The 27,983-nt window shown below is 37.1% G+C and overlaps 1 protein-coding gene across 3 annotated transcripts in view; it reads right to left on the reverse strand.

The window, feature by feature from the left end:
- Positions 1–27,983, reverse strand: part of LOC127438970 (glypican-5-like) — a 60,333-nt gene that overhangs the window by 15,158 nt on the left and 17,192 nt on the right. For 2 of the 3 annotated variants that reach the window (XM_051694922.1, XM_051694924.1), the window contains 5 exons: positions 27,458–27,639; positions 27,162–27,221; positions 25,757–25,879; positions 14,362–14,482; positions 5,863–6,001 (listed from right to left, as the gene is read on the reverse strand). In XM_051694922.1, coding sequence (XP_051550882.1) covers positions 5,863–6,001; positions 14,362–14,482; positions 25,757–25,879; positions 27,162–27,221; positions 27,458–27,639 — 625 coding nt within the window. The remainder of the gene's footprint in view (positions 1–5,862; positions 6,002–14,361; positions 14,483–25,756; positions 25,880–27,161; positions 27,222–27,457; positions 27,640–27,983) is intronic. The other variant, XM_051694923.1, reaches the window with a different exon arrangement.

Below are 27,983 nucleotides of genomic sequence, written 5' to 3' on the forward strand. Positions count from 1 at the left end.
AAAATATTGATGACTCATAAAAAAGCAAAGATATTTTGCATGAACATAAATTCGGGTCACATGCGCATACTCATATCCAGATACGCACGCTGGCATTGCCTGACCTTCATTAGAGGCTTGAGGTTGGGGGTGTAAAGGTATCTCTCACAATCCTTGTTGAATCGCTAATAAGTGCTTCATTACCCAAGCCACGAATCCCCCGAGACAAGTACACCAGCAGACCCACACATCACAACCAAACATACACCCACCTATTCGAAACACTAATCCAGGCTACAGTAAAAAGCACTCTTTTGAAATTTATCCTTGCACATTAACAGCATTAATTGATATATTAAGCAGGAGTGATCTCCTTTGCTGAGATCTCGAGTTGGCAGATTGACTAATGAGCCTTCTTTCACTCTCAACAACAGCGATTCAATATCACGGGTATGGATGCCACTTAATTAATCAAAGAAAAGCCGGCTGAGAGAATGGAGGACAGTCCAGTCACCAAGACAATTGGAGACCTTTTTTTGGCTTTGATACAAGAGAATAAAGTCTTAATTACCAAACGAACAGAGTTGGCGGAGTTGTTAAGCAACTTGTATCTCAGGGTTAAGTACCATATGCAAGGGCACTGAGGGAAAATTTCAGTGATTCAATTTTTTTTCACCCTTGGCAAGGGTAAACTTTTCGTTTGCAGCCTAATTTTTACGGGATTGTTTCTCAGAATTTCATGACCGACTGTTTATATGTTAAACAGTAACAGTCAAAAATATATGGAAATGCATGAATGTGAAAATTAAGTGAACTCTGATTCCACTGCAGTTACGCAACCAGGTGATTACATAATAATTAAAACTTGTAACTGAAATATTCCCAAATGAATCTTTAGCAAATTGGAATCCGATCAAATTGAATCAAAATTAAAATCCAATTGACTCAGAATCCGAAATGAATCAAATGGCATCAAGTTGAGAGTTTGTGAATATGAATGGAACTAAATGAGGAAATCAATGCCCCAGTATTTCAAAATGAATCTATATTGGATCAATATATGGAATCAAATCAGACTGAATTGAATATGAATCTGAAACCAATTCAGTGGAAGCAAACCAAGAGCTTGTGAATCTGAGTGGAATCAAATCAGGAAACCAGTGCTGATTTCCAAGCCCTACTAGGCTAATAAAATTGGTTTGAATCTGATCAAATTCCATTGAATCTGAATCCAAATCAAATCGTTTTAGAATGCAAAATGATTAGAATGGAATCAATCAGGGATTCCTGTGAATCTGAATGGAATCGAATCTGGAAATCAGTGCTGATTTCCAAGCCCTACTAGGCTAATCAAATTGAATTGAATCCGAATCTAAATGGACTCATATCAGAATACGAAATTAATTGAATGGAATCAAATTGAAAGACTGTGAATCTGAATGGAGTCGAATCAGGGAATCAGTGCTGATTTCCAAGCCGTACTTGTCTAATCAAATGTAATTGAATCCGATCTAACTGAACTGAATCTGAATTCAAATCAAATAGAATCAAATGTAATCCATTTCAGAGCTTTTAAATCGGAATTAGGAAATCAGTGCCGATACCAAGCTCTAATAGGCTACACCACGTGAGTTGACTTTTACGGTCCATATTTTCCATGCATTGGCAAGCAGGTTATCCAAACTATGAACTCACACACTGCAGAGTTGGGCACACAAACAGAAACACAAACAGAACATACACACACACACACACACACACACACACACACACACACACACACACACACACTGGTTTGGCAAGGTATAATTTTGTCTGGAGGTTATAGCCTCAGCAAGTGCTTATCAGACTCTGGTTCCATAAACAACAAGATAGAGTTACATTTAAAATATCACATCCCCCACGTGCTCTGCAAATTCAGAGGTCCAATAACGGACAGGAAAGGACAAAGCAGGGACAAAAAGAAAGGAATGAATAAACAAGAAAACAAGATAAACTTAAAAACAATCAAGAAAACAGGTCTCGATTTTGCGCTTGGCAACAAGAGAGCTTCAGTTTCCATCCTCACCGAATTGTATTAGCATTATTGACACAGACAGTGAACGTACCCATTTCAGATCTGATCCTCTGGGGTTCTGCAGGAAAAGATCAATGTGCAATTTTATGTGGCTCTCGGAGGAGGTGCATGCAAAAAAAAATCAACAAACTGGAATATTGGGCCACACCCTCAAACAGACCATGGCTTGGATCTCCATTCATCCGGCTCAACAATAACAATGGCCCGGGCCCCGGGGCCAGTGTGAGAGGGTTTCAGGCTAGTTAACAAAACTGTTACTTGCCCTATACTGTTACTAAACTGTTACGTGCTACATTTTACATTCGTTGATCATACTTTTTGCCTCTGAAAATTTAAAATTAGACTTTTTTTTATTTTTTATGTATTGAACATTATTGTTGCAAATTCTGCTGATTTAAATGTCACAAAGGTAAGTTATCCAGCTGGCTGACAAAATTGATTCTTTGCATTGTATTACATTATTTTCCAGTAAAAGTGTGTATAAAAATTCATAGCTTCCATGATATTACATTATAGTTTCCATAATGGAACATCATGATAATTTCACATTCCAGCCAATATTGCTAATTAACTATTGATTATTACAGTTACTATTATAGTAAATTATTTGTATACAGTACTATAATATAATATAATATAATATGGAGGGCCAAATTACTCCAAATTAAATAATTAAAATAAATATTTAAATATAAAAAAATAAAAAAACTCTCAATGCATAATGAAATAATTGTAAAAACTATAAAAGCAATAAATTAATCATTAAATTACTTGATAAATCAATAAATGTCACTTGCATTTAATTGTAGCACTAGTTTGCATTCGTTTTCATTTTAGCCAGGGTTGAATGAACTTTGTTTCTTTTTTATTTTCAGGATTCAGGTTATCAGCACATCACTCAACGACACATTAATATAATAATAATAATAATGATAATAATATATATATATATATATATATATATATATATATATATATATATATATATATATATATATATATATATGTATATATATATATTAAAGAGATGATCGGTCATGGCCAATAATAACGAGGTAGACTAGACGAAAATAAACAATGAAAATTACACGTCTTATCTCAGCATCATTGTTGAGAGACACAGAGAATGAAAAGCTAGATGAGAAAGAGAGAGAGAGAGAGAGAGAGAGAGAGAGAGAGAGAGAGAGAGAGAGAGAGAGAGAGAGAGAGAAAGAAAATGGGTATCATAATGCTCTGGTCTCCGGTAATGAACCGCTTCCTGCTTAATTAATAATTTATTGATTATCACCAGCTCTGTGGTCGCTGAGCTGGTGATAATCAATCACTGGACCACAGTGACCCCAGATGAATCTGGCTGTCATTCAGCAATTCATTTTTTCATCAAGTCAAAGAGATTTGGGCAATTTAAAATGGACATGGCAGGAATTAATTTGAGGTGAGTAGTCGGTATTAAGAAAAGAAAAATAGATTAAAAATTGCTATAGAAAAAGTAAGCCAATTTGTCAAGAATAAAAGTGGAACTGTAACTTCTGTCAATATGACAGCACCATGACAGCTCTTGTTGAAAAATTGTGGGCGAGGGTGTCAAGAGATAGATGAACAGCTTGAAAATATTAAAGATCAAGGGTATCACACTTTTTTTTTTTTTTTTTTTTTTGGTGGCTCAGTCCCATTTTAAAAAACTGTGTTTTAAGGGCTCTATTTTCGTGAGTAGCTAAGCGCAGCTCTACGCACAATGTCTTATCCAATTTTCGTGAGAGTGCTAATTCTAAGTGCAAATTCCGTGCTAGCGCAAAACACAAGTGGGCATGGGTGGGAGTGTTTGCATCTGTGGTAGTATGTGCGCAAAATGGGGGTGTATTGTACATAAATGAACTGGCGTGAAGTATGCTATTTTCCTGAGAAAAATGAATGGGAAAAACAAGATGGCTGAAAAGTGTGTGGCCACTGTTGCACTCTATTAGGTGTGATGCTATAAAGCAGGGGTTCTCAACGGAAACATTCAAAGGATGCCAGGGGGCGGTGAGAGCAAATTAGTAGGTGTTAGGTTACAAATGGGGGGTGTTTATCAGTCATAATAATCAAACCTATCATCAAGTTCCTCTTTGCATTAAAACATTTATCTAGACTTGGAGTATATCAGTTGGTTCTCAATTATACGGGTTGGTACACATTTGTACCGCGGTTTATCTGATTTTGAAGTCTAGCAGCGCATCTGAAGTATCTGGTTTAGCAGTGTCAAATACACAGGCGGAGGCACAACCTCGGCTAATGCACCTGTATGGCTCTGTAGATGTATACGGCTCAATGGACAGAGTAGTGCGAGTGCAAAGCTCTTAAAGCTTGAGCTCTTAAACTCGCAGCTTTGCGAGAATCAGTGTGAAGCATGGCGCGAGAAGCAGAAACCATTTGAATTCGGCAGAGAATTCTACATCACCAACCTTGAATTTACTATAGTAACACTAACTGTACTTTAGGCAGAAATAGACTGATAAATATCATCATATCACTACTTCAGCTCTATTAAATTTGTCATAGGCTACAAAGAAGAGTGAGGGAATATAACTCATTTTTGTTACAACTTATAAACATTTATATTTTGTATATATTGTTTTTACATGTTTAAAGTAGGTCTACTGTTTATAATTACAAAAATGCCATAGTTTGTTTTATAGAAATAATATGTAAAAATAAAGAAATACAAATAAATGGCCACATTCTGTGTGCCAAATATTAGCAAAGAGGTAAACAGTTGAAGCAAAATGTCTACATGGAAATCGCTTGTATCTGAAACCAATGCATGACCTCATAAAAGCAGCACTGAGCCTGGACACTCTTTTCTTCTTTCCATCCTTCTCTTTCTTCCCTTCCTCTTCCCTTTCTTTCTTTCTTTCTTTCTTTCTTTCCTATTACTTATTTTATTTCCTTTCCATTTTTACCTTACTTTCTTGTCCTTCTTCCTTCCTTCCTTTCTTCTTTCTTTCTTTCTTTCTTTCCTTCCTTCCTTCATTCCTTCTTTCTCTTTCTTCCCTTCTTCTTTCTTTCCTTCCTCCCTCCTTCCCTCCCTTTCTATCTTTCTTTCTTTCTTTCTTTCCTGTTACTTATTTTCTTTCCTTTCCATTCTTTCTTTCTTTCTTTCTTTCCTCTTACTTATTTTCTTTCCATCCATTCCACCTTCCTTTCTTGTCCTTCCTTCCTTCCTACCTTTCTTTCTTTCTTTCTTTCTTTCTTTCTTATTACTTATTTCCTTTCCATTCTACCTTACTTTCTTTCTTGTACTTCCTTCCTTTGCCTGCCTGAAAAATAAGATGTTAAGCAGAAAGTTAGAATCATTGCATCTTTTTACCTTACAGTCAAAGTGAATGGACATTCATTAACACATTTAAAATATTCATTCAATAAATATTTATAAGAAAATACAAAACTATTCTTGCTCATGCAATATAACTTTAACATTGCATAAAATGGAGCAAGTGATTAATGTGTGATTAACAATGTTTGAACAAGACGATGCAAAGTTTTTGCAAGTCACATGATGTTATTCACTGATTTAAATATAGCAGCAGATATATGGGTACAAAAGAACTATAATAGAACATTCGAAGGAACAATATCAGTCCAAAATGCCATGTTGTTGTCAACACTGTACAAATTGGGAAGAGTCTGACCTCCTAAAACAAACACAAGACAGTAAATGGCCATGGTTTCCAAGTAAAATGTGAACAATGTCCCCTCATGGGAGCTCTATATCAAGTAAATGCAGAGAGACGTTGGCTGACGCACAGGATGAATAGGAGCAAACTCACCTGTCTCACCTTTGCTGTGTCCCGATCCTTGACAGCCGTCTTCATCGTCACACTCGCCACTGCCTTCTGCTGCATCACCGCTGCCCGTCTCAGCTTCTTCGTGGCCATCTGTTGCCAAACCCGCCTCACCCCACAGCTCCTGTAACACAACAGAAATCTCAGCACCTGTCTGCTGAAGCAGAAGAGCACTTTGACATCAGACACATGTTATCATGAGATCCTAAGGTTTAATTGTCACCCAAAAAATGACATACTTTAGCTTTAATGAAAACTGTTACAAAGTACAATTGTACTGCTATATTATTCGTTACATTTCATACTTTCTAAATTATAGCCAAACCCATTAATCTTTGTTCATAGTCTGAAATACACTGCAGTTGGTGCACCATAACAACTACTGCAGCTCTGCTCTCAAATTCGCAAGCTGTAATTGGGGGAATTTTACTGAAATTAGTCCCTCTGAAGCAAGTGAGTGAGTCAAGATCACTTATCAAGCGTTCCAACAAAGGCTTCCAGGCAAGACGTCAAGGCTCATAAGAGAAGCATTCCAGCCCACTAAACATGGACTCGCTCAAGTGCAAATTCAATTTTTATAGCGAAAGAATATTAAACATGTGCAGTTGCGGGGCATTTCAGAATAGTGAAAAAGCTCAGGGATTGTACAAGTGCATAATTCAAAACATCTTAACTGGGTTATTTTTCTGGCTTCCCATTGTTTCTATTTTCAGATTCAGTATAGCTTTCGAATGTATTTTTACACAGAAAAGCACAAAAGCAACATTGTTCTAATCAACAAAGTTGTTTACATGGCTGCTGCATAATTAAGGCCAGTAATAATCTGTGCAAGTATCCAAACACAGACATAATGTGTAAACTCATAACACAAGGGGGCGATAGAGTTACCTTCAAATTTATGGGCTGTTCAGTAGGATGTGTTGGTATTTAGGTGTCTCGCTATAAATTTGTTGACAGTTTAACAAACTTTAACTAACTTGCTTAGCAAGATTCTTTTCAGAGTATTGTTCTGCAATGAGAGTAGTTGAACCAAAACGCCTCATGTACAGTGTTCGTGACACAAATTTTATCATCAACGTAATCCTTGTCTGTGTGCGTCGTCGGCGCATATGCCTGCCATTGATTGTACTAAAGAGTATCACAAAGCAGTCTTATTGTTTATGTGTTGAATGCATCTGTATGTGGTCGCAGTCAAAAGATTAAACTTTGAAAGGCTGAGCGCTTGACTGTGCATAACTTTGCAAAAGAAATGTAAAAAAAGAAGCTTTAATGTCCCCTATAGCGCCCCTTGTGGCAATGCTTAGAATGCAATGTGTACTTCCATTACAAGTACGGGCTATAAATTGGTTTCAGACGCATTTGGATATGCAACTCATGAAATCGAGCTTGCATAGTTAGAAGAGTTTACACTGAGTATGTTTCAGACATTAACGTTGTTTATTATAATGGCAACGTTCTAGCTTGTCGTGTTGGGATATTATAACATGTCGTGACCAGGTGGAACCATGTGGAAATTACCCCATAACCAGGTATTACAGTGTCGTAAAACTCTGTCGTAACCATGCAGGTTTTCAGTGACAAGTAATTTGTCTGACCACACTAAAAGTGAAAATGCAATGCAATGTAAAACCATGCTGACTTGGAATGTTGTACCAATGAGATGTTACTGTGGGCACGTTGTTACAAAAAATCAATGAAAACAACATACAAAATGTACTGTTGTTTGCTGCGGTCAGTTAGGATTAAACGTGAGTTACGTCGAAACAATTTTACATAGAAGAGACAGCTTGACACATCAAATTTGTCGGTCTACACTAAAACACAAAAACGCTGCACTACGCCACAAAATCACAGCCAATTACAACATATTTGATGTTAATTATACAGCTATGTGAACAGGACTACGGAGCAAGACACAACAAAAACAGAAACCATGCAACCAATGTTTCCCATGATCACAGCTGGTTAGAACAAAAAATAATAATATAGTGCATTCCCAATGTTGCCACAAGGGGCGCTACAGCATACATTACTCTAAACTGTCTGCATCTACAGTGAGTTTTGTCATTCAAGTTAAGTATTGTCATGGCAAAATAAATAAAAAATAGAAACCAAGCAACCGTCGTTTGTCGCGATTGCAGCTTTGCAGATTGCAATCTTTCACTTGGAAAATAAAGCTTGTACTGCTTGACATTTTTTATCGTGTTACGCCTTTTAAGGACACAGTGTTAAAATGAAGGCCAGATTTCTTTTGTTGTACTGCGCTACATTCAAGCATCAGTTTGAATTCCATTCTGTCGCATTTCGTTCCTTACTGACTGCGTTTCACAAGGAACTTCAGACAATTAAATTCCATACTGACTTTGTGGAAAACGTCCCCCAGGGAACTGTTAATTAACTCCTGTATAATGAATTATGCCATGCATCAGGCGAAAGCCATGGCAACACAGCTGGAACAGGCTGTCCTCTCAGCCAAAGCAGACACCCCTCCTATCCATTTAGATAAAATAGCAGGGACATACTTATTAGAGCTTTCTTTTTTCCCTGCCTACTTCATTATTCAATTTAACTACACATTAAATTTTAATTGTTCTGTTTGTGATAAGAGAAGAAACAATTAAAACAAGGACCTCTCGCCCTCTTTGCTAAGTCATTGCGCTCATAAACATATTGAGTCAATATTGTCAGTATTAAAGTCATAAGTGTGTTAAGTCATAAGTTTCTTTCTTGATGCTTTTTAAACCTAGCTAGATAAAAAAGTCATTAAGTGGCATTCACAACCCTTGTTACTCCTATAATGTGACAATTCGATGTGAAAAACAGGAAATTAGTGTATATATATATATATAGAAATGCAAGTCAAATAGAAAACAAATTCCCTTATACCTCTGGCAGGGCTCAGATGTGCGATCGCAAGAATTTTAAGACACTATTCATGTATACAGATCAATAAGATGCTTTGGTTGAGGGAGGTCTTTGTTGCCAAACAACGTCTCCTTGACAACAAGCCTCATCCAGTGCCATAACCTCATCAACTGGACTGAGACTCATCTCTAATGGTCAAAGGAAAGCGATACAAAGGCCTGTCTGGCAGGGGACAGATGATACATCTGTATTTTGCACACAGCCAAACTGTTTTGCAATGAAACAGAGCATTTGCTGCCTTTCAAAGGAATAATTCACCCAAAGAATGAAAATTCTGTCAATATTCATACACGCTAATGTCCTTTCAAACACATATGTATATGCAGTCTTTGTTCAGCTCCAAAAGACAATAAAAAAACACCATGAAAGTAGTCCATACAAGTACAAAGTAGTCCATAACAGTAACACATACAACTCTTCTGAGGTCATACAGTGAATCAGTAATGACTGAATTTTCATTTTGGGTGAACTATCCCTTTAACAATACTAAGTAACCTGGACTTGGCTGTCTTTAGTTTGCATTGAAATATGACATGCACATCCACTTGCATGTGTCATACGTATGCATATGAGTTTGCGTGATGTATGTATACATTTGGTAGCAGGTTATGAAAGCATTCATACACATTAGCATCCCTCCTTGACACTTCCTGGATCATAAAGCTGTGTAAGTCGAGCCACGGATTTCTTCATTCGCTGTTTTCACTTAGAGGGCTCATAAATAACTTAGCTTTATGCAAAAGAGTATTACATCATACTGTCCGCTCAAAGCTAAAGGATGCATGGAAGATTTAGAGAAAAAAAAATTCTTTCAAGTTTCTCTCTTTGATGCAAACTCATCCTCGAAAGGCATAAATCTTTCCCATAGGGTAAGATGACTCACTCTTGGGACACAGTGCTGCAATATTGATTTCTCAATAACTATTAATACACATTGAATCAAGCTTGGAATGTCACTTGCTAATCACCAGGCCCTGACAGAACCTGCAGACTTTCCTGGTGACATTTTAACAAAATCATATTTCGTGGTTCCTTACATGTGGCAGTAGCAAATTTCCACTGTGTGTCACTAAAAGCTAGTTATATTTTCTCCCAAACAGATGAGGGTTTTAGGGTTAATGCTCTATCAAGATTTAAATCAATGAAACTTACCTCCCTACCCTAAACCTAAACCCAACCAACAGTGTCATAAAAAGCTTATTTGTTGCTGATGCAACCATGTCATTTTTTGATGCTTCTATGACACTTTCGGCTCATGTGTCAAATTGCAATCTCTACAGGACTCATACCCCAGTCCTTTGCACCGTAAGTGCGATGCTCTATCAGTTGAGCTACCACGCAATTTAATTGCACTTGAACAAGCTTGTAAATGTTGTTGCAATTAAACATTAAAATGTTTCGCCTTACAAGTCATGCACTATAGCAAAAGTGTTTTGATGTCATAACAGGGCTGTAGCTGGGTATTCTGGGGCCCCTGACTCTATATTGCTTTGGGCCCCTTTCCTATTAAAAAATACAGTTTAGAATTTGTTGTCGGGCCCCCCTGGACCTGTGGGCCCCTAGAATCATTACCACCTTTCACCCCTCTAGCTACGGCCCTGTGTCATAAGATAGAATTGCGTGAGGAACAGGGTTTTTATGAAGTGTTCAGGAACTGACAATCTGCCGTTTTACTCATGATTCGTGTCAAATGGAAAATAAAGTAATTGTTGTTGTAGCGCCTCTGGTGGTCATTTCACCAGGAAGCTTCTGCAATACGTAAAACGAGCCATGTTAAAATAACTTTGCAAACATTTTGATATAGTAATGTGTAATTCTATGAGACCAGGTTGATTTGGTGCCTTTTTGGCATTTTTTATGGAAAATCTGTGGAATTCTGTGCAATTGTTTTACTGCAAACATGGTCAAATGTGTTAAATGGAGCAAAGAGTACTACACTTGCTGTTTGAATGCGTTATCAAGCTGAATGCAAAACTTTCTAAGTTTCTGCTGAGTTCTCCTGGCACAGATTTTGTGTTGGCCTGCTTATCACCCTTTCATTTACTGAAATATTTCATATGTCCTCTCATTCTCAGTGTAAGATTTATCATAAAGCCCCACGATTCTGTTTTTTACTTGGAAAGGCATCAGAGCTTATCAGGTTAAAGTTCTCATACAGCTCTGGGGTAATTTGTGTAACTTAAGACACAAGGTACAATGTCATAATATCCTCTGTCACACTTTGTGTACTGTTCAGTGTCTAACACATGTCCTACCTTTTCAGGACACTTTATATGGGCTGCATAACACTTCTGAAACAAAGACTTCTGAAATGGATCTGTACACCATCATAATCAGATTCCCAATATAGAAATTTGCTTGAACTGATCTCACGATGAATTCATCGACAGCAGGTCGAAACTTCTTCAGATGAAATCGGTCTGTGCTTACTGATATTCGAATCACTGCCCAAGTGGTCAAAGCTGGAAGTGTAGTTGAATGTATGGGTACATGTGAGCTTCAGTTTCAGAGTGGTGCCTAAAGCGAGTTGTTTTTTTTAGTGGTAAATGATGTAGTACAATCAACAGGAATGACGATTTGATTAAATCTATGACATAATGCAAACCCCAACCCTAACCCTAATCATCAGTGGAGTCAAATTTTTATTTTATATGGAAAAGGCATACTCCGAATCTCGATCATCAATGATTATATTAATGCAATTACTTCCTACTGGATCAAATCCCGTATCTCTGAGGCTGCTCACGCAACATGCACAATAGTGCCACAGGAAAAGGTTGGAAATGATGCAAAAATGTCTGGTGGGAGATGGTGCTTGTTGGTGACAATTTAGTTAGCCAATTTTTAGGATTGGTGAATTATTCTAGTTAGCCCTTAAAAATGAGCATGTGACTGGTCAGTGAAAAATGGTGTGAGAATCTCATCATGGACTTCACGACCTAAAGAAATAATGGAACTACTTTCACAAGAGTTTCATCAAAGTGACCTTCTCCTCAACCCCTGACACAACTGTACTTTCCCATCTTGTTGCCTGCCAGTGACGCAAGTCCTCCTCACAAACTCAGCAGCTCTTTGGGCCAGGGTTGGGTCGGGTTTAGTGCATAATGTGGAACCAGACCGTCTGGTTTTAATTGAGCAATGAAAGACGTTACAAAATGGCTTCCAAAGGGCCAACTGAACTGCTCTCCATTCCCTCCCAAAAGCAGCTGCAGCAGCGACAGACTTTGTCGTCATGCCAAGGAGGTCTTCAACACTGCCATTGGGGATGATCGGTCTGATCTTGCTGCAGACTGATCACAGAGCAAACCCAGGACTAATGATATGTCTCACCACTCTCATCACTTGCGCTGGCTTGGCAGACCCTTTTTGGTAGGTCTAGCCTATTTTTGTTTAGTGGGCAAACTTGAAAGTATGCATTTCTGGTGGTTTTTAATGTCTTCTTCTTGGCTCACAAAGCAAACATTCAGATTTTGTTGGGCTTAGGGTTAGAGTACATCTGAAAAGAACGGTTGGGAACCATTCAAAACTGAATTTAGAAGGCCTTTTTTATTCCAATTTAAAGGTGCACTCAGTAACTTTTGTCTTTGTGCCATCTTGGACTTACAGTGATACATGGTGGTGTGGATGCAGCATCATTTAAAATCAATAGTTTTCAGTTTCAGATGCCATTGTAGAAATGTAGTATTATACACAATCATCCATGATTACTTTAATCAATGAGTGAAAGTTTCAAACAAGAGGACGGTTACTGAGATTAAGCAAGTGTTATTCGACTGGTCATGTGATTCTAACATGGCAGCCCCCATGTGCAGACCCTCTTCATGTTGAATAAAATAGCTTTTATAAGGTTACTGATATGACTGGAGTCTTTTTTTTTTCTCTCCCCTTTTTCTCCCCAATTTGGAATGCCCAATTCCCACTGTGCTCTAGGTCCTTGTGGTGGCATAGTGACTCGCCTCAATCCGGGTGGCAGAGGACGAATCTCAGTTGCCTCCACATCTGAGACTGTCAATCCACTTATCACGTGGCTTGTTGAGCACGTTACCACGGAAAAATAGCGCATGTGGAGACTTCACACTATTCTCTGCGCCATCCATGCACAACTCATCATGTGCCCCACTGAGAGCGAACCACATTATAGCGACCACAAGGAGGTTACCCCATGTGACTCTATCCTCCCTAGCAACCGGGCCAATTTGGTTACTTAGACCTGGCTGGAGTCACTCAACACGCCCTGGATTCGAACGTGTGACTCCAGGGGTGGTAGTCAGCTTCTTTACTCGCTGAGCTACCCAGGCCCCCATGACTGGAGTCTTCATTTTAATGTGAGTGGTCATGATTTCCTACATAAATTGCATATTCATGTCTTTAGGAGATAAACTTTTTTAATGAGGAAAAATTACTGAGTGCACTTTTAATCCTCAAATTTAATTCTCATATTTGAGTTTAGGTAGCAAGCAGGATGAAAAATTATAACTAAAATAAAAATTTGAAGGAAGTTAAAAGTACTACCACTGAACAACTGAAAAAACAGATGGCCGGTGCAACAGTCAAAGATGTCAATCATGTTTAAACAGAAAAAACACTGAAAAACAGCACAGACTGATAAAAAAAAAAAAAAAAAAAAACGACTGCAGTTTTAGGGGCCATTCAGACCAAAGGCATTCTTGCGGTGAAAAAGCTAGACACAGCGTAATGAATTAAAACAAAAGCATGTGTCTCGAGACACATTTTTAAAAGTTGGCCTTTTTAACTTGACATGGAGTCTAAAAAATGCAACACTATTGCGCAAACTACTGAAAAACAGAGACAGGTGGTGCAACGTTCAAAGACATCCATCATGTTTACATAGAAAAACAATTTAAAAACAGCGCAGACTGAAGCAAAACTGACTGCAGTTTTAGAGGCCTTTCAGACCAAATGCATTTTTGCGGTATAAAAGCTAGATGCAAAACAACGAAGGAAACCGAACGCAAAAGTTTAAAAGTTGATGGACTGTTTAATTTGACAAGGCGTCTAAAAATGCAACAGTCCTGTGCAAAATGCAAAATGTAAAATGCAAAAAAACAAAAAAAACAAAAAGAGATGTGCTGCAATGATCAAGTACGTCCATTATGTTCACATAGAAAAACAATTGAAAAACAGCGCAGACTGACGCAAAAATTATTGCAGTTTTACAGGCCGTTAAAACCAAACATGTTCTTGCGATTAAAAAGCTAGGTGCAGAGCAACAAATTAATGCAAAACGCATTCTGTGTGAATGGCCCCCATAATTATTTTGACTTGAAAATGAAATGTCTAAAGTGTAATGTCTAGTTGCGAAAAAATTTATCATGGAACCAAATGTACAATTTTTATATAATTTTTATTAGTATAAATTTTAATTGTAACAAATGAATAAACCACGTAATTTTCTGTATAAGTCCACATTTATACCACACTAGAACTTAAAATTCATAACACAAATATTTTTTTATTCAAATGTGCAGTTAATTTTAGATTGATCAGAATTGTTTAATATATTATTGACGTTCCAGTCTTAGATGTTGATGAACTTACCTGGTTAAAGTGCTCTAATCTTTCCTTCACAGTGACCAGGACTGGATCAGGACTTTTGATTTTTATCTCTGGGTTATGTCTCTGGGCTTGCAGTCCGTTTCCCACCACGTGACCTGTATAACTGCAGCGGATACAGAACAAAAAATAAGTTACCATTATGGAAATCGAGCGCTCTTTGGACTGAAAATGATCTCCTAATTCCATCTTCTCCGATGCCTAAATATGCAAAGAATGCTCAAATCTCATCTATCAGAAGCAGGCCTCTCGATTGATCGGCCATTCAGATAGCCTTTTCACTCACATAAATGATTCATTAGGAAACCCATAGAGAAGCCTGAAGACACAACTGTGCAGAAAATCTAGATATTGACCCTGTGCCCTTTATTAGAGATGTTGGTCGAGAAGGTGATAGGAGGGCGTTCTGCAAAGGCCAAGCTGGTAAAACCCAGACAAGATATTCTAACACATTTCCTGCTTTTTTAGGACACTTTGTATGAGCCACATAAGGGACCATTTGACATGTGTCTACAAAGTCAGCATTCCTGTGCAAGATTCTGCGCAACTGTCAAAGATGTCCTCTTGTGCATATTTATACTGAAAAACCAATTGAAAAACAGCACAGAAGGAAACAAAATGGTCTTTCTTCCATGGAACAGCAAAGAAGATGTCTGTACTGTTTTCTAAGGGATCAGATGTAAGATTTTTGACGCTAAAATTTTTGCAGAAATAAAAATGTGGATGTTTGTCGGACGTTATTGGTAAATAAATCCTGTAGACTTACATTGAAAGAGGGAGTCAGTCCATAGAGACATATATATTATAGACTATGGGGTTGGCTCTTATGACTTGGGCTAGTAAGCAAACACCCATAACACCCTTGCAACCACATGGCAATGCGCTAAAACGATTTCGAACACCTCAGCAACCACACAGCAATGCCCTGGCAACCACCAATGTCTGACTTTCGCATGAGTGAGCACCACTTATCCATTTTCTTGAGCAAATCTAAAATCTAGTCTTAATATTAGTATTATTTAATCTCATTATCTGGTCCTAATATTGGTCACCATGGCGACATTCAGAGCGCCATAATCAGCAGCCTCTGAGATCAATGTGTCAAGCACAGGCAGGTCAGTTAGATTAAGACTTTGATTAGGCATGGAATGTTTTTATATTCTATATTGGCGACCATCATTAAGTGTCACTCAGTTAAACAACAAAATGTTTGTCCTAATCCAAGTGCAGTTTCATTATAAAAAATGTCAAGAGGAGAATATTGTATTTATAGTTTTTTTATTGTTAAATACAAGTACAATGACACAATAACCTATTAAACAAATTATAAACAGTAATTTAAACAAATTGGCACATTGCTAGGCAGTTGCTAGGGTGTTTTGGGTGGTTGCTAGGTCCAAGTTTTATATTCTGGTCCCTACTCTAGATACGTGTTTGATTTAAACCAAAAAAAGCATTTGAAAACCAGGCAAAAAGACTAAAGTACGAGACATATACTTAATGAGGGAATGAACTACAATCCCATGAAACATTGCGTATGATATAATCGAATTAAAAACAATGGAGAAATATACAAATTGTTGATTATAAGTATAGAATCAATATATTTAAAATCCAGTGCAAAATATTCTGATATAAACAAACATGTAACTAGTTTGAGAATGTAGAGAGACTGATACGACTGCGTCATTCGCAGTCGTATCATGGGAGTAGCCGATCGCTGCATAGCTCTTTTGCTGTGCTTTGTTGGCAGTGATTTTCTGACTGGATGATCGTTTCCCTTCAGGATCATGGGTAATGTAGTTCTTCAATAAGAATTCTACTATTAAACATGATTGTTTTTTAAATGAAGTTGAAGTAACTCAGACTGATGGCTTCAACAGAAGCATATCGATTAACAACCTCAGAGCTCACAGTAAGTCTGTCTTTAAAGGTTTATAAGTTATTGTTAATAATCAATTCCCCTATGGAAGAATGAATGGGATTTTAACTATAGTGTCTATAGTGATGCTTGTCTTAGCACGACTATTAATTAAAAATCAAACAGCAAAAAAGGGACAACCTTTCATTCTTTGTTAACAATTTCCACATCAAGATTAAGCATCAAACGCCCATAAAATAATGCAAAAAAGCTTGTCAATGAAATTGCTAGGCTATCATGCAGAAGATATTTCCAGACGTCCTTGAGACTGACAGACATACAGTCGGACAGGCAGTCAGACAGGCGGATCAAAGGGTGAGCATTGGGGGGGCATATAAATCTCGGCAGGGGGGCTGAATAATGTAGCTGTGTGCCTGGGCATCAATAAATGGATGCTTGTGGGAGAAATCGCCTGCTGTTTTCACCACAGTTAATCTGAGTGAATAAATAATTACCCCAGACACCTTCATTTTGCATTCTGCATCCGTACAGCATCAGAATACATAGCTGCCTTAGAAATGGGAACACATTGTCTGGAAAAGATATGCAATGGACTTATTTGTTGGTTTGTGCTTTTTGGCTGCCTTATGTAAATGCATTTTGGCAGCTCGGCTGGTCACATAACAAAGGTGGCAGGTATGGTAGATTTGAGATACGCAAGTATTCAATATATGCGAAGAGTGCATTATTTGGCTTGTTTACATGAAGAATGAGCTGTCTGTAGATACTGTCAATTTATTGGCTCCTCATGTGTAGCCAATGGTTTTATCCATATGCTCATAAATAGGGAGAAATCTGCTTGATATGCTTTAATAATCATTTAGTCCACCTTAAAGGACTAGTCCTCACTAAGTAAAAATTCTGTTGTCATTTACTCACTCTCTAGTTGTTTCAATGACTTTCTTTCTTCTGTGAGAAACAAGAGTAGACATTCTGAAGAATGCTGATGCTACTCTTTTGACCGGAAATGAAAATGAATGGAGACTAAGGGGCCATTTAGACCAAACATGTAATAGCGCTAAATAAACTAGATGCAGTCCAGGAATAGAACTGAATGTAGGTGTCTCGAGATGCCAAAAGTTGGTGGTCTTTTTAAACTTATTCAGCCTCATTGTTTAAATAACATGCTTCTCCTGAATGAGATGATGCTAACTGCAAGAGTGTATGCTGTTTTTGAAGTATGTAGTATGCATGCCGTGCACAGTATGCAAATTGTCTATATGCAATTTTGTTTGCAAAAAAAAAAAAGAAAAAAGAAAATTATAATCTCATAAACTCAGCAATCTAAAGACATGTAACAGAGCCTGTGCACTTGACTGCAATTTCGAGAGTGAAGTGGAATTTATATCAACCATGATTCTGAACTCTTTCTTGATTCATTATTTGATCAGACTGCCAAATAAGACATTTTTATACAAGACTGCACAAATATTTTACACAACAATATTAAAAATGCAACAAGCATATTTATTTCTAAAATAACTAGATACCATTCTATGAAATAAACATGCAACTATGTGAGGTCATGTGACAAGAATGTAGCATCCTAACAAACAAACAAACTAACTTAGTAATAAACAAACAAACCAATTAACATACTAAATAACTAACTAACAAACTAAGTAACTAACTAAATAACTAACATATGAACAAACTAACATAATAAATAACTAACAATCGACCTAACTAAATAACTAACATACTAACTACAGTAATAAATTAATGGAAAAAAAAACTAATAAACGAACTACAACTAACTAATGAATAAACAAAGTAATGGAAATAAATAAATAATTAACAAACAAATGAAATAAACTAACTAACTAATACTCGAATGAGCAAATGAACAAATGAATGAAGTAATAAATTAACAAACTAACTAATAATTAACAAACCAACCAACTACCAAATTAATTAACGACCTACCTATGAACTAATGAATAAGCGAACAAACTAAGGAACTAAATAACTAACACATAAACAAACTAAAAAACTAACAAACTAACTAATGAATAAATTAACAAATTAACTAACGTACCGACTAACCAACTAAATAACTAACAAACTAACTAACAAACAAATTAACTAATGAATAAATTAACAAACTAATTAACAAAAAACTAAGGAAATAACAAACAAACTAACAAAATAAAGTACTAAACAACTAACTAACAAACTAACTGACTAAATAACTAACTAATTAAAAAAAAAAAAAAAAAAAAAAACTAACCAATCAACTAATTAACTATTTAACTAACACTCTTCACTGATCCAAAATTTTAGCTTCCATGGCTGTCAGCTCCAACTGAATATGCCTACAAAAAATTAAAGAAACACCACAACAAACAAACCACCTCATACAGCACTAGTCAAACCGTTTCAAATAAGCAATATAGAACGTGTCAGGCTCTTTAAACAGATGCAGCAGAGAGAACAGGGGCCAATGTGGTGGGCTTGTCACTGCAGTCACCCACATTTCTCACAATAATTAGTGGCCAAATAAATCTAAACCAGAAAAAAGGTTGGGGAAATATATTTATCCAGCTCAAGACCAAAGAGTTTGGAGTTCCCCTTTGACAAAACGCTGCTGATTTTCCCATGGAAGCCACACACACGCACACACGCACGCACACACATTCAGATACATCCCCTGGTAAGAAACAAAGCTTCAATTAAATTCATGTGCTATATTGGATTAGCTCATTTGTTTGCTCAGAAGGTTATGAAACTCAGCACCTAATGAGCAAGCAATATCCGTTCTTGAGTTGTACATTAAAACTTCCTCAGAACGGCTCCAACAAAAGCTATTGCTTTTGGAAAAGAAACACAGATGTCATGCCTTAATATTTAAATAAGTCTTTTTCTTCTGAATACTCAACTTTGGTCTAAACTCTAAACTACGTGTTGAACCCAGATGGCCAAAAATTTTTATATGGCCTATTATTATTTGTATTATTTATTTATTTATTTATTTATTGGCCAAATGTCTGGCCAAAATATATTGAAATATATTGTAAATATATGTTGTAAACCCTACAGTTTAAATAATCATATTTAGCTTAAACCTGCAGATTTTAAAATATATTACAAAATGTACTACTGGGAAAAGAAAACTAGCAGCTCAAAGATGGGCTCCATTCAGGGAACAAATATACGAAGACAACGCATAGCTTAAAAACACTGTAAGTTGCTATAATGTCTGACAAATATTCTATTAAACCACTTTATATTTTTGTTTTAAAATATTTTTTATATATTTTGATTATAAAATACACAACAATGGCCAAAATATACATCGAAAAAAAATAATTTTAAAAAAATAGATTTATTAATAGATAAAAATTTATTTTAAAAACATATTACCATTATAGTTTACTTAAACATTTATGTTCATTTTTACTCTACACAAATCATTCAAATAAACCAAAAAACTAATAAAAAATCTGTTTCAGGGTGCACTTCTGTGCTATTCTCTCTTATGTCAGCATGAATTGAGCTGTGTGCCTTCTCATGTGTGTAATAACCGGTTACAGGAGACCTTCTGGTTGCTAGTTTTCCATCCTATTTATTGTCTGTGGTCTATGAAGTAGGGAAGGGCCCATGCTAATGTAGGACAGCTGTAATGTATCTAGTCAGCTTTGAACTGCACAAAGCTAACAGTCCCGAATTAAAGCAGCTGTTTGAAATTACAGGGAACTTGAATAATAAGTTGTAATACAAGCACTGGATATCCTGCATTCAGTTACACTTTTACTGTATCTGTTACAGCTTTTCAGGTCAAACTGTCACAATAAATACAGCAAATATTCATGTATCATGTAGCATTTGTAGGCTGTGTCTTAAAATCTAGCGAGCTGCCTTCTTAGAGATCATTTTAGGCCATCATAGGCCCACTTATGATGTCCAGAAATGCTGTCTAGGTAGGCAGCTCTCTATGCTCTGAAGCACAGCCACAGTGTCTTAGCATTGTCATTATTACAGTACATAGGCCTACTGTACCTATTAAGAATGCCTACAGTGAAGTTACTCTGAATATGCTACACAGAATACCATTTTATATGCCTAGGTAAAAATTCAAATTAGAAACAGATAAATAAACTATGCAAGTAAAGTCCCTGATTTGTCAGATGTAGTCTTTTTTAACCCTGAGCTAAGATGTGTGGCTCAAGAAAACGTTTTAGGTACACAAATCCTGTTGGAAAAAAAATAAATAAAAAATAAAAAGCTTAGCTTAGCTGGCCACTATGCTGGTTTCCACAGGTGAGGGTGGTCTAGTTTAATGGTTTTACAGGGGTTTTGGGCACTTGTCAGCTAGTCAGGCTAGGAAACCAGCTAACCATGCAAAAACAGAACAGAACACAACAGAATAGAAAAAATAAATAAATAAAAAAATAACGGAATGGAACAAAACAAAATGAAACACAACAACACAAAACAACTTAAACCAGCCTAGGCTGGTTTGCTAGACTTAGCTGGCCACTATGTTGGTTTCCACTAGTCAGGCTGGTCTAGTTTAATGGGTTTATAGGGGTTGTGGGCACTTGTCATCTAGTCAGGCTAGGAAACCAGCTAACCATGCAAAAGCAGAACAGAACAGAACACAACACAACACAACAGAATAGAACACAAAACACAAAACAAAATGGAATGAAACAAAATAAATCAAAACGAAACACAACAGGGGGCCTGGGTAGCTTCGCAAGTTCGAATCCAGGGCATGATGAGTGACTCCAGCCAGGTCTCCTAAGCAACCAAATTGGCCCGGTTGCTAGGGAGAGTAGAGTCACATGGGGTAACCTCCTCGTGGTCGCGATTAGGGGTTCTCGCTCTCAATGGGGAGTGTGGTAAGTTGTGCGTGGATCGCAGAGTGCAGCATGAGCCTCCACATGCTGTGAGTCTCCGCGGTGTCATGCACAGTGAGCCACGTGATAAGATGCGCGGATTGACTGTGTCAGAAGCGGAGGCAGTAGTGGGAATTGGGCATTCCAAATTGGGAGAAAAAAAGGGGGATAATATAAAAAATACAAAAAATAAATACAAACAATACAAAACACAACACAGAACAACTTAAATCAGCCTAGGCTGGTTTGCAGGTCTTAGGCTGGTCTGTTGGTTGGTTTTACAGCTAAATCTCCCAGCCTGTCTGATCAGACAGGCTGGGAGGCCAGCTTTTTTTTTTTTTTTGGAGCTGGGCAACCATCCTAAACCAGCTAAGACCAGCAAACCACTTTAGGATGATTTAAGATCAGCAGGAAAACTGCATATTCGGTCTGCACTCTAAAGGACCCAAAGGAGTTTAATTGTGACTCTGCGAGCATAAGGGCGAGTCTTCATTGTAAACACATAATCTAATAGAGCTGTAATGGAGGACAGGGTCAGCCCAAGACTGCAGAAGAGGAAAACACACACACACAAAACAAAAAACAAACTACAAGAGTTGAAGTGTTGCTGGAGAGGACAAATTAGTCATGGACACAACATTGAATACGAGATTGTATCGGTTGATGATAGCCAACAATCCGTTTACCATGGGTTAAAGTTTGGCGTTTCCATCGTTAAAGGACAAGAGGTGAGAGAGAAAGAGAGAGAAACTACGAACAACCTACTGTAGGATTGTGACCATGGATGGCACTCGCATAATTGTCAACAAAACAAACTTTTTCCACAGTAACCTCACACATTAAATTGCTTCTGACCGACTTCGCTTACTAAGTCTGGCTGAGACCACGTTACAAGTCATGCTAACATATCCTTACATCCCTCAAAACATCCATTTATACACTTCACTGTGCAATGGGAGGTGAACCACAGCTTCAGCTAAGCATTTTCTTAAAAGACCTTGTTCGCTCAATTTGAAATGTTTCTTAGCTATCTTAATGGACCTGAAAGTTTAATGCCAAAAATGTACATTTTAGACTGAAACTTGGAGTGAAAGCCGGGCCATATTATGAAAACGTTTTGCTCAATGTGTCTTTTTGACCTCATGCTCATAATGACCACTGGTGGCAGAATATTTTTAAACATCTAATGCATGTTGGTCTTGCAATTTTTTTCTGCCATGGTGCATGCTAATTGTGGCATGCTAAAAATACACAATGCTTTGTCCTGTTGCCTTAGAAAACACACCTAATTGATATTGAAAATTGAACAATTAAATGGGGCAAATCACTTTAGCCAGAAGAGGGTAGTGTTGACTCTCTTGAAAGATTGTGCTAACAGGAAAACTGCCAGTTTCCAAGATGAATTTCTACATGATAATAGGTCACGTGACAGCAATGTAGCATACCACTGTTTTTGTGTGTACTGTGCGGTATACAGTAAGCAGTATGGTAGTATTCCATTTAAAAAAAAAAAAAAAAACAAACAAACAGATTAGCAAGCTAACCTTGTATTTAGCCTAGACAGCAATGTAGCGTAATACTGTTTGAAAGATTTATTGTTTCAAGTATTTGGTGTGTACTGTGCAGTATACAGTAAGCAGTATGATAGTATTACATTCTGAAAAAAAATAAAAAAATAAAAAAAATAAAAATAAAAAAACAGATTAACAAGCTAACTTTGTATATACCCTAGACAGCAATGAGGCATACTATTCTTTGAAACACTGTTTCAGTTATTTAGTGTATTATGTGCAGTATACAGTAAGCAGTTTGTCAGTTTTCAATATAGCTTACTACTGTTTGAATATACTGTGCAGTATAAAGTGAGCAGTACGCTAGTATTACATTCTGAACTAAATAAAAAGGTAGATTAGGTGAGCTAGCCTAGTATATAGCCTAGACACAATGCAGCATACTACTGTTTGAAACATTTATTGTTTCAAGTATTTAGTTTACACTGTGTGCTAAACAGTAAGCAGTGCCCTAGTATTCCATTATGAAAAAAAAAAAGAAAAAAAAAATAGATTAGCAAGATAGCCTAGTACGTAGCCTAGACACAATGTAGCACAACACTGTAACAAGTTTCAAGTATTTACTGTATTCTGTGCAGTATAAACAGTTAGCAAGTATTCCATTTTGAACAAATAATAATCAAAAAGATTAGCAAGCTAGCCTAGTAAATAGCGTCGACACAATGTAGCATAGGCTACTATTGAAACATTTGAAGCACTTTAGTGTATACTGTATAGTATACTGTAAGCCGTACACTAGCATTTAAATTTGAACAAAATAATAACATATTTGCAAGCTAGCCTAGCATGTAGCCTCCCTTACAAAAAAATCTAGAGCTCTGATAAACTTGCCGCAAACTTTCTGCAAACTTCCTGCAAATTTCCTAATCATTATTTTTATATACAAATGAGCTTGTGATTTGTCGCAAATGTTTACCAGAAGTTTGCAGCTCTTCACCAGTAGTGGTGAACCTACAGCAAACCTTTGTCAATAATGAAGAGTTTGTAGCATATTTGACAGAACTCTTATTTTTTTTGCAAGGGCTAGACTGCAAGGTAGCGAACTAAAGCTGTATATCAGCATGGTTGTGATTCGGTGGATGAGTGCCACAGGTAATCACAGCTGTGCTGATATGCGGACAAAACAGCATAATTGCAAGCGTCATATTACTTTTATATAACAGTTCAACAGAGAAGTAAATAAATAATTAAGGAAGAACCAAGAAGCATCACAAAACCCTTGTGTTTGAAACTATCTTACGTGCCCTAGCCTGTGTAACTGCTTGAGCTGTTTCTAGCAAGTTATTGGAGTAACAAGGAAGAGTGTAGCGAGAAAAAGCGACTGAGAGTGTGTAATTACCTGGATCTGTCCAGAGACTATTTAGCAGAGATGGGCCATTTCTATTAAAATGAATGGCCTCCCGCTTTTAAGGTAAAAGAGCCAATCATCTTTTAGATACATACATCACCTGTCAATCAACTCGAGAGCGTGGGTGAACATGGGTGACAAACAATGCTGATTCTCTTTCTCACCCAATAGCACTCATAACACAAAAGACGTTCATTTGTTGCCATCTCTTGGTGTAAATGTGTTATTTCACAAGGATGAATCACAACCTCTGTCATTACACTGGTTTAGAGTATAACGTACACAAACGGAGTGATACAAACAGTTAAGTGTCCTAGTACTCTTATGTCTCCTTTATCAGCACTCTTGGAATGCCTCTCATCCAATCAGATTCAAGGACCGGAACTAACTGTTGTATAATATTGTTGGAAACATTTATTGTTTCAAGCATTTAGGGTATACAGTTAGCACTGTGCTAGTTTTCCATTGTAAACAAATTTAGCAAGATTAGCATGCTAGCCTGTTTCTCCATGGTAATAGTGAGCTGTCTCCAAGACTACCATGTGTCTGTGCCATTGAGAGGCCCCCAGTTTGGATGGTGCCAGCCTTGCACAAGTGCCATTCTGTGGGGACGAAGGGGCAATTTGTCCAGAACATTTGTCCATCTCTAACCCTTTGGCCAAAGTTGGAATTAGGAACAAATGAGGCCTGATTGGGGTTTATATCAGGGATTTTAAAACTTTATCCTTCCAAATAAAGTGATCATGTCAAGAATGTGGACAAATGTAAACAGGAGGGACAGTGTCGCAAAAGATCTTCGCTATATACTGACAGAGAGTAAAACCGCCTATATGCAAATGTTTGTTTTGAGTGTGTGTTTTTGGGGTATCTCATTTGTGTTTCAATAGAGTTCCAGCGCTTTCTGAATGAAGCTTCTGTTAGGACGAGGACCAGTTCCTCCAAATCCATGGCAACCAGTGCCACTCTTGGGCCTATCTTATGAACTTAATGACCTCACATTTTTGGAGAGATTTCTGATTTGATTGGCTACTATTAAGTTCACTTGCGAGAGGGTTCTAAAGAACATTTTCAAGTTTGTAAAACATTTTTTGACAGTCTTATGCCACGTCCACACTAATCCGTTTTCGTTTGAAAACTCTTTTTCAGTTTCCAAACGTCATTGGTTTTACAAAGTATGTAGTATTAGAGAGCTTTTTTCAAAGTCTTATTCTTCGATAGAGAAATACGCCGTTCCAGTGTGGATGAGAGGCATAAACGTACCAAAATCATTCTTGAATGAAAATCTACAAGCGTGGACATGGCCTGAATTAAGCTAATAGTCCTTAAAGCTGAAGTATGTAACTTTTTCTGTGTTAAAATACTTTCTTCTATCCAAGTTTAATATGCAGAGACAATTATAAGTAAGCCATTAATAGGAACATTTTCTCAAAAACTGTAAGCACTGTGTCTCTGTGCCACTATGAAAATTTCTCTGTTTGTTTTGAGTGACCTGCTTAGTCCCGCCCCAATAACGTTACTCAACCAATGGCGTGAGTTGGGGGGTTGGACTATCTCTTTGTTTGACCAACTGCAGACTGGGGGCGTATTCAGAAAGCAAATAAAAGTTTCTTATTGCAATACCATTTGGTGCCGCTAATGTCGCAGGAATTACATACTTCAGCTTTAAGATAACATTGATTGGCTCAGTTGAAACACCCACCTCTCCACCACATCCTCTCCACTCCAGCAAGTGTGTTCATCCATCACCACTTCCCCCTCGCACAGCATCTCCGGCAGGGTGGAGAAGAACGATTTGTACCGCTGGATGTAACCCGTAAACTCCCTGTAGGAAGCACAGACTATTTAGGAAGTTATTAAAAACATCAAATCAGGCCTAATTATACAGTACAACCTGTTCTGCCCCAGACATCCATGAATTCACAGTACTCTAAACAAAAATGCCCAATCACTGGTAGACGTGAACGCTGGATTGATCTCCTATACTTGTTTGTGATGGTTATTATTAATGCTGACAGTGTTTGTTCTTGTTCATACAAGTTCATTTGGTGTGTGATTTAATTGTTGAAACATTCTCAGGCTGACAGTCAATATTACAGTAAAATAATTAGAGAGCATAAAAAAATAAAAAAATAAAAACACTAAAAATATACAATTTGGAAATTGCTGAAACAACATAACCTGGCGGCATCATTAATTTTTTAAGGGACTCTACACTTATATTGACTTTTTTTTTTTTTGGAAAGTTAAAGGTGCACTCAGTATTTTTTCCTCCTCCTAAAGACATGAATTGTAATTTTGCAATATATGTAGGAAATCATGACCACTCACATTAAAATGAAGACTCCAGTCATATCAGTAACCTTATAAAAACTGCTTTATTCAACATGGAGAGGGTCCACACATGGGGGCTGCCAATTTAGAATCACATGACCAGCCGAATACTACTTGCTTAATCTCAGTAACCGTTCTATTATTTGACTCTTTTACTCATTGATTAAAGTAATCATGAGTGACTGTGAATACTACATTTCTTTTGATTTTTCTTGACTAAATTTCTTGATATTTTAAATGATGCTGCATCCAAACCAATAGGTGTCACTGTAAGTCCAAGATGACATGAAGACAAAAGAGTGTACCTTTAACATAATGTTAATTGTTCTAATTCAAATATGTTGATGTACAGGCTTCAAAGGCCTAACAGTTGCAATTAATTGATTAATTGTAAATAAAACTAATTCAAAACACAACTAAAACTGGATTTCACCCTTAAAAGCAAAGTTCACCCAAAAATGACATTTTTGAATAATTTCCATCGCTGTTCCAATGTCGTTGACATGTTGTTCCAAACCCACATGACTTTCTTACCTTTAAATAAAAGGCAGAATGTTAGGGAATGACAACCTCAGTCACCATCCACTTTCATTGCATCTTTTTCCATATAATGAAAGTGAATGGTAACTGAGCCTATCGCTCTGCCTTTTCTCTTTTTGTTTTCCATGAAAGAAAGAAAGTCATACAAAAAAATACGAGGGTAAATGATGACCTTTTTCATTTTTGGGTGAACTATGCCTTTCAGTTTTAGGTATCCACCAATAAACACTTACTTTGAAATCTTTTTCAGGTTTCTGGGTTTGTCATGTTTGGATGGCTTTAGAGGCAGAGACCTGTGGTCATCAGACAGATGCAGAGATGAGAAGAAACAACAAAGATTGAAGAAACGAGGAAAGAAGGGGAGCAGGGAAGTTATTATGTGAGACCTTCTTTAGTAGTAAATACTGTATATAATCTGAAGCAATGTTTACATTTTACATAAAATGAAGCCAATATTCTCAAGGTAGATTTTAAATTTTTAGGGAAACAATCCCTTTAAATATGCGGTGGATACATGTTATTTCTTCACCTTCTTTTGAGTGTAATGAGCTTGTGTTGGTTGCCTGTATTAGGTAGTGTTGTAGGACTTGAGGATGAGACAGAGGTTTGGAGTTCAATGGTGGAGTTCACTGAATGAGCCGGACTCCTCGAGGTGGAAATGACTGGAGTGGAGGAAACTGGCTCAGTCAAGGATCCACAAACTTTACCAACCTGAGAGAGAAATAGAAGGAATATAAATCAACTGGATTGTTATTGTTTCATGTTGAAAGGAAAAAGAATACACTGGCCACAGTAACACAGATGGAAAATCATGGCACACAGTAAATAGGCCGATTTGAACTGACTAGCAACACTCAGTTTAAAGAGATGACTCCATCTGGTGGCTGCTGCTAAACAGCACAACAATTTATCAATATTTACAAAATGGTTTTTAAAGATGAAGTGTGTAATTTTCATTGGTCATTCAAACAGATAATCCTCCCCTAAAAGTAAGCCATTGGTTGAGTCAGTGTTGCTGTGTTGGGCTCTATGGGCAGCTTAAACAGAGTAATGTT

The sequence above is a fragment of the Myxocyprinus asiaticus genome, chromosome 50 (genome assembly GCF_019703515.2).
Source record: "Myxocyprinus asiaticus isolate MX2 ecotype Aquarium Trade chromosome 50, UBuf_Myxa_2, whole genome shotgun sequence".
NCBI lineage: Eukaryota > Metazoa > Chordata > Actinopteri > Cypriniformes > Catostomidae > Myxocyprinus > Myxocyprinus asiaticus.